The sequence below is a fragment of the Apodemus sylvaticus genome, chromosome 15, assembly GCF_947179515.1.
Source record: "Apodemus sylvaticus chromosome 15, mApoSyl1.1, whole genome shotgun sequence".
Lineage (NCBI taxonomy): Eukaryota > Metazoa > Chordata > Mammalia > Rodentia > Muridae > Apodemus > Apodemus sylvaticus.
In genome coordinates this window covers 81,761,357-81,769,710 of record NC_067486.1, presented here as the reverse complement: position 1 = coordinate 81,769,710, position 8,354 = coordinate 81,761,357, and the positions used below count along the sequence as shown (strand labels likewise).

General features: G+C 38.5%; 1 protein-coding gene across 1 annotated transcript; it reads right to left on the bottom strand.

Moving 5' to 3' along the window:
- Positions 1-205: 205 nt before the first annotated feature.
- On the bottom strand, positions 206-1,153 carry LOC127665676 (olfactory receptor 2M3-like). The gene has a single exon (XM_052158160.1). It carries the CDS (start codon positions 1,151-1,153, stop codon positions 206-208), a length of 948 nt encoding a protein of 315 aa, XP_052014120.1.
- Positions 1,154-8,354: the final 7,201 nt, after the last annotated feature.

The window sequence follows — 8,354 nt, the reverse complement described above, 5'->3', positions numbered from 1 at the left end:
TAGTTGTTGGGATGCATTGCTTCATCATATAAATTGTCACATAATGTATGCTTTATGAGCTATGGCTTTGTACTATAGTCTAGAGAATTCTTGCACTCAATATGTTCATCAAGTTGTACTTTAAGTTATGGTATTCCTTCTGCCTCAGCAATTATGTCCAAGTACTTAGAGCATGACTAAAAACAGAGCTTAAAAATCAGCTAAGTCATGGTGCTACCTTACCAATCCCTAACACTTTCGTGAATGCTCTGGCTACTTCTTTGTTCCGGAGGCTATAAATGAGGGGGTTCAACATTGGTGTAAGGATAGTGTAGAAAGCTGATACTATTTTGTCCTGGGTGGGAGAACGACCCGAAGAAGGCCGCATGTATATGAACATGGCTGCCCCATAGTACATTCCCACCACCATGAGGTGAGATGAACAGGTGGCAAAAGCCTTGTGGCGACTCTCAGCTGATCCCATATGAAGAACAGCCAGAATCACACGAGTATAGGAAGCAAAAATGACTGCTACAGGCAGAGTAAGCATAATTACACAGCACAAAAATATAATCTTTTCAAATATCAAGGTATTACTACATGCAAGTGTGAGCAAGGCAGGAACATCACAGAAAAAATGAGGTATTTCTCTGGAACCACAATATGAGAAAGACAATGCAGCTGCAACTTCTATTATACCATCAAGAGAGCCAAGAATCCAAGAGGAGGCAGCCATGAGGCCACATATTTTGTGACTCATGAGAATAGGATACCTTAATGGATAGCAAATAGCTACATAACGGTCATAGGCCATTGCAGCCAACAAAAAACACTCAGCTCCAAGTAGAGATACATAGAAGAATATCTGGAGTCCACAGCCAGCCATGGAGATGGACTTGTTGCCAGAAAGGAAATTGAAGGCCATCTGGGGTACAGTGGTAGAGATGAGCATGAGATCCATGAGAGAAAGTTGGCTGAGAAGGATGTACATGGGGGTGTGGAGATGGGCATCCAGGTAGATGAGAATCACCATCATAGAATTTCCTATGAAGGCCATGAAGAAGATACCCAGGATTAGGGAAAAGAAAAAGGTATGAAGAGGGCTGTGATCAAATAATCCTAGTAGGATGAAATCAGAGTTCCTGGTCCAATTGTTCCATTGTATCATGAGCATGTTCACTGAGGAGAAAGAATATATAATAAAGGTTTTATTGTGCCATATAAATATCTAATGTTTCCTTCCAAGCTAGAATGACATAGTTTTCTGCAAATATTAGAAGAATCTTTCATTGGTCATCAGCTATCATTGGACATCATTAGTGATATAGGAGAGTAAACTCATTTGTAGTTCCCTGTCTCCCTGTCTCTATTTGTTTCTCTCAATGTGTTTCTGTCCCTCTCTCACACATACACACAAAGAGAAAGAGAGAGAGAGGTTTATTCTGTAGCCACCTCTGGACTCATGATTCGATTGCCTTAACCTCTAAGGTGGTGAGATTATAGAAAGGCAGGCACCACAATGCCTGGCTTTTAAACTTAAAGTATTTAGCAAACAGAAATAGAATATTGAATAAAAAGACATCAAAATTTCTGCAATCATCTGAGGAAGAATTTAATGTACATGTGTCATGTTAACTATACTTTTCATAATAACTAACATTAATACAAATATTTATGGGCCTGGCAGTGGTGGCACATGCCTTTAATCCCAGCACTTCGGAGGCAGAGGCAGGCTGATTTCTGAGTTTGAGGCCAGCCTGGTCTACAGAGTGAGTTTCCAGGACAGCCAGGGCTACACAGAGAAACCCTGTCTCAAAAACCAAACAAAAACCAGAACAAAATTTATTAGTCCATGGAACTCCATCCCCTCTCTCTTTTATTTTTCTGGTGGTTACCAAGTCACATTCAGACAAGAAAGTTCTACATAGGAAAATGTAGAAATTTATTCAAATGAGATTTCTCAATTCAATTAATTTCCTGAGATACTGAACTAAATACTAATTATTCTAATATGCATACATTAATATTGCAAGTTTAGAAGTATTTTAATTAAAAAATTGTTGCTAATGAAAGAAGACAATCATGGAAGTTAATATAAACAAATAATTTTCATCATTTTATAATCCAAAAAATGTCTTCACACCTGAGAAGTCTAAGGTCAGAAATTTTCCTGACTGGTCTGGCTTGAGTAGACCATAACTGCATACTTAAATCTTTCAGTATATATTAATTTAGCTGTGTCAACTTCATAAGCATTCACTTCAAACATAATTTCCATTCATTAAATACAAATAATTATAATATCTGTAAGAATCCAAAAGACTAATAAAATTAAATTTGTTTTCAACATTACCTACATGCATGAGAATTTTAAATTAAATATAGTTGCAGAGAATATTGATCATCCTCTTTGAACCTCTACACTGGTACAATGTATTTTGTAAAGTCAGTGCTCAATGAACTTATTTGGTAATATTTAGATTTCATAATTTCAGATAAAGAATGCTTAACCTCTATTTTGTCACTTTCAAACTATGGAAGGAACATTTAAATAAGTCACAGTTGTATACTTATTTTAACTTGCTGTATTGATTCATTATTCTATAATATATTAGGAAAATTGAGAAGAGTACAATCAATAAGTATAAGGAAAAAGAAAATCTCTTTTAGATAATTAAAAGAATTTTTATGTTGTTTATTTTTTCTTTTTATGTTGATATTTTATTTATTTATATTTCAAATGTTCCTCTTTCCTGGTTTCCCCTCTGGAAATTTCCTATCCCATCCTCCCTTCCCTTGCTTTTATGATGATATTCACCCTTCCATTCCTGCCTCCCTGCCCTAGCATTGGCATTGAGCCTTCTCAGGACAAGGGCCTCTCCTCCTATTGAAGTCCAACAGGGACAACCTCTGCTACATATTCTGCTGGAGCCATGGGACCCTCCAAGTCTACTCTTTGGTTGGTGATTTAGTTCCTGGGAGCTTTGGGGGGGTCTGGTTGGTTCGTGTTGTTGTTCTTCCTTTGGATTACAAACACTGTCAGCTCCTTCAGTCCTTTTTCTAACTCATCCATTGGGGACACCATGCTCAGTCCAATAGTTGGTTGTAAGCATCTGTCTCTGTGCCTTTGTATTTCCTAGGCTCTGAAAGAGTCTCACAGAGACAGCTATATCACGCTCCTGTCAACAAGCACTTCTTGGCATCCATAATATTGTCTGGGGTTTGGTGTCTGTATATGGAATGGGTCCGCAGGTAGGACAGTCTCTACCTGTCCTCAAGAGCATGACTTTGCAGATCTTCGGTTCTATCTTAGTGGCTGAGGTAGAGCATAACATGTAAAAGAATCTAACCTAAATCTCTAGCAGCATTTTAAAAAATTAGAAAACTAACATCTTTTCAATTTTCTTCACCATCTGATTTGGTTCCTTTTTCCAGTTCTGTAGAAGTGAGACATTGGTTTTGTCTATTTCTCTCTGTCTTAGTCAGGGTTTTTATTCCTGTATAAGCATCATAAGCAAGAAGCAAGTTGGGGGAAAAAGGGTTTATTCACCTTACATTTCCACATCGCTGTTCATCATTAAAGGAAGTCAGGACTGGAACTCAAGCAGGCCAGGAAGCAAGAGCTGATACAGAGGCCATGGAGGGATGTTTCTTACTGGCTTGCTTCCCCTGGCTTGCTCAGCCTGTTCTCTTATAGAACCCAAGACTACCAGCCCAGGATGGCACCACCCACAATGGGCCCTCCCCCGTTGATCACTAATTGAGAAAATGCCTTATAGCTGGATCTCATGGAGGCATTTCCTCACCTAAAGCTCTTTTCTCTGTGATAATTCCAGCCTGTGTCAAGTTGAAACACAAAACCAGCCAGTACAATTGACCCCTTGTCAACTTGACACACAAACATATCACTATTAAACCTCAACCCTTACTTTCTTATTCATCCCCAAGATCTAAATATGTCCCACTGTCTTTACATATTTTTTATTGAGTATCTTCTTCATTTACATTGCCAATGGTAAAACCTTTCCAAATTTCCCCCTCCCAAAAGCCCCTCCCCAACGATTCCCTCCCCCTCCTCCCTCCCCCTGCCTCCATGTATATGTCCCTCTACCCAACACAGTCCCACCTCCCCCACAACTCCCCCCCCCCATCTGTTTCCCTTTGTTGTGGCCTCTATTGAGCCTTTACCTGACCAAAGACCACTCCTCCCACTGATGCCCAAAAAGGCATTCCTATGCCACATTTTTGGCTGGAACCATGTATACCCCTTGGTTGGTGATTCAGTCCCTGGGAGTCTTGGGGTGTCTTGGTGTCCGAAGTCATTGTTTTTCTCATGGGGCTATATACCTCTTCAGCTCCTCTGGACAACCCTCCAGATCCTCTGTTGGGGACCCCAAGCTCAGTCCAAGCTTGGTTGCTAGTTTCTGCTTCTGAATTTGTAAGACTCTGGCAGGGCCCCTCTGGAAACAGTCAAGGCATGCTCCTTTTAGTACATGCTTCTCATCGTAGTGTTTGGGTTTGCTGACCATTTATAGGAAGAATCCCCAGGTAGGGCACTCGCTGGGTGGCCTTTACTTCAGACTCTGCTCCACACTTTGCCTCCCTTGTTGCTCCTGTGAGCATTTTGTTCCGTTTCTCAGAGGAACCATAGCTCCCTCACTTAAGTCATTCTTTGGAGCTTCCTGTGCTGGGTGAATTGCAACTTGTGTATTTTGAGCTTTTTAACTAGCATCTGCTTATTAGTGAGTGAATCCATTGTTGGTGGGATTGCAAGCTTGTAAAACCACTCTGGAAATCAGTTTGGCGATTCCTCAGAAAATTAGACATCGTACTACCTGTGGACCCAGCCATACCACTCCTGGGTATATACCCAGAAAGTGCTCCTACATGTAATAAGGACACATGCTCCACTATGTTCATAGCTGCCTTATTTATAATAGCCAGAAGCTGGAAAGATCCCAGATGTCCCTCAAAAGAGGAATGGATACAGAAACTGTGATATATATATATACAATGGAATACTATTCAGCTATTAAAACAATGAATTCATGAAATTCTTAGGCAAATGGATGAAACTAGAAAGTGTTATCCTGAGCGAGGTATCCCAGTCACAAAAGAAAGCACATGGTATGCTGTCTTTACATATTAAAAGATCGATCCTATTAAAATATCCAATATCTTTTAAAATTCAAAGTTTTTTTTACTATTAAAAGTCTGTTAACTGTGGGCTCTACTAAAATACTTTCTTAATTCCAGTTTATAAATTTATAAATTCCAATTTATAAAAAATACCAGTGTACAGTCATAATCAAAAGCAAAATCAAACTCCAATCATCCAATATCTGGGATCCACTCACAATCTTCTAGGCTCCTCTAAGGGCTTGTGTCACTTCTCAAGCTCTGCCCTTTGTAGCACACACTTTCTCTTCTAGGCTCCAGAGGCCTGTATTCCACTGCTACTGCTATTCTTTGTAGTCATATCATGGTACTGGCATCTCCAAAACACTGCTGTCTTCAGCTGTAACTAGGCTTCACCAATAGTTCACCATAAGCTATCTTCATGATGTCAAGCCTCACCTCTTTTTCATGACCCTCTTCATTCCTGGGTCATCAATTGCAACTGTGGCTACACCTCCAATGGCTTTCCATGGCCTATTACAGCACCAAGCCTCAGCTGTTCTTTATGACCCCTGCATGCCTTAAAAACCAGTACAATCTGGGTGACTCTTACACATTACCAAGTCCAGCCACAGCACAAGGTACAACCTTGGTTATTTCTGGAACACAGACTCTGTGTTGTCAGAAAATACTTCCTGGAAGATTTTACCTCAGTGATGCTGGTCTCTTCTTAATCACCACTAATTTCTTAGTTTCAGCTAAGCAGCGTCAATAGTCCTATTAATGCAAACTTTTTTGCTTTAGTAGTTCTGGTATCTTGTTAATCACAGCTTATTCTTCAGCCCCAGCTAACCAAAACCACAGAATCTTCACAATTAAAATAGCAATAGCTCCGATAAGAGTCTTTAATTATCCCTCTGAAATTTCACAATCCAGGCCTCCATCTTCTTCACTGTTCCCAACATTATCTTCCAAACTCCTTAAGTAACATTCCACAGAGCTCTTAACACCAAAAAAAGGATCTTCTAGCCAAAAGTTCCAAAGTCCTTCCACAGTCTTCCCCCAAACATGGTCAGGTTGTCACAGAAATACACCACTATGCTGGTGCCAATTTGTCTTAATCAGGGTTTCTATTCCTTCACAAATATCATGACCAAGAAGCAAGTTGGAGAGGAAAGGGTTTATTCAGCTTACGTTTCCACATTGCTGTTCATCACTAAAGGAAGTCAGGACTGGAACTCAAGCTGGTCAGGAAGCAGGAGTTGATGCAGAGGCCATGGAGAGATGTTCCTTACTGGCTTGCTTCCCCTGGCTTGCTCAGCCTGCTCTCTTATAGAACCCAAGACTACCAGCCCAGGGATGACACAAAAGGCCCTCTCCCTTGATCACTAATTGAGAAAATGCCTTATAGCTGGATCTCATGGAGGCATTTCCCACCTAAAGCTCTTTGATCTGTGATAATTCCAGTCTGTATAAAGTTGACACATAAAACCAGCCAGTACACTCTCCTAATGGCACATGAACACATTTTATTCTATATTGTAACATTTTTTGTGCTATCAAAACTACATTGTTTAGCAGATTTGAAAGGTTATCACTTTTTCAGTTGTCATTTTGTCCTAAATTTCTAATCAACTCATGATATTATATATTTTATATATGTACAATACTTGCAAATAACTCACTTTTATCTTGAAAATAATTATAATCCATTGTATTTACATTTTGGTTTCAATATTTTATTCCAAAAATTGTTATTTACATTTTTCATTTCAAACTTAAAAACTATTTATTCTATTTTATGTATATGGTTAGTTACTGCATTTATGTCTGTAAACCACAGAAATGTACTATACTTCAAGAAAAGAAAAAAGCATATTTTCCCTTGGAACTGGAGTTACAGATAATTGTGAGCTCCCATGTGGTTCGTAGGAATTGATCCTGAGTTCTCTAGAAGAGCAGCCAATACTCTCAATGACTAGGCTGTCTGTTCTGTTTCATTTTTAAAATAACATTTCAACTGTGTCCTTTAGATACTTGTGCAATGTATTTTGAGCACATTCTTCCCCCCCACTTACTCCCATAAGCAACCTTACCAACCTTACTTCCCTTTTCCAACCATCTATGGATTTTGTTCTTTTTTTCCTCCATCAATCCCAGTATGTTTTACATAATTAAACTTAAAAGCAGGGTTTGTCGTGGCATGTCATAGTCATACCATGAGTTACGTTTGTTACAAAACTAATTCTTCATATAGAGGTGAGTTGTTTTGTGTGTATATTTCTTACTCTGTGCTAAAGATTTTGTATATCGTCATTTTGTTACAAGTCTTGTGCAATCTATTACAACTACAGTTTCTAAATCTTCCAATTTCTAAAATCTTTACACTCCCTTTTCCATGAATATACCTGAGGCAGGCAGTAATCCTGCTCCAAGGTTTATTAAATATGTTAATACTATATACAGTACTTAACATTGGGCAAAATCTTGCTTGTAAAAATTAATTAGAGTCTCCTGAATGAAAAGCACGTGCTATTCAGAGTAGGAAGCAGGAATAATTGGTTTTGTAGCTGAGCCAAGACAAGAGGTTTCCCTGCAGCCATGCAGGATCAGACTAGGATTAATAATTGTGCTAAATTGTCTCATATAATTTTGTGGTTCATGTCTTAAAACTAAGACACAGTCAACCAGTTACACTGGGCAGAAGGCTAAGGATTCAGCCTGAGGCTTCCTCAAAAGGCCTCTAAACTACAGCAAAGCCATGGATGCTGACAGCTCCTCCTAGGACAAGGTAAACTATCAAGAAATCAGGTCTAAATAACAGAAATAGAAAAATTAGTGGAAATTTAAGAAGTCAATGCTTCCCAAAGAACTGGATTCTTTAATTATTGCTCCACAAGAATTATGGAATTGATAGCTGACATTGATCCATAAAATTGCCTGAAAAACAGTCTCATACAGAAAATAGAAGGGAATTTAATTGTAGTTAGATACCATAGGAAAGGATGTTATTTCAAGTTATATGAAAAGAAAAGGGATATAATTATATATCCACAGATACTAATCTCCTTACAAGGAAGAATGAAGGAAATTTGCATTGCTTTAAGGAAAGAAGAAATAGTGATAATTGCTTTCATTGCTTTTAAGTAAAATTGTTTTAAATGGTTTTAAAGAGATATTAATCTCCAAAAAGAAGGATTACATGAAAATTGTTTTAATTGTTTTAAGAATAGAAGGGAGAAATAATGTTAATTGTT

Excerpts from the sequence above, each read along its gene's own strand:
- LOC127665676 (XM_052158160.1), bottom strand. The coding sequence starts at position 1,153 with ATGCTCATGATACAATGGAACAATTGGACCAGGAACTCTGATTTCATC.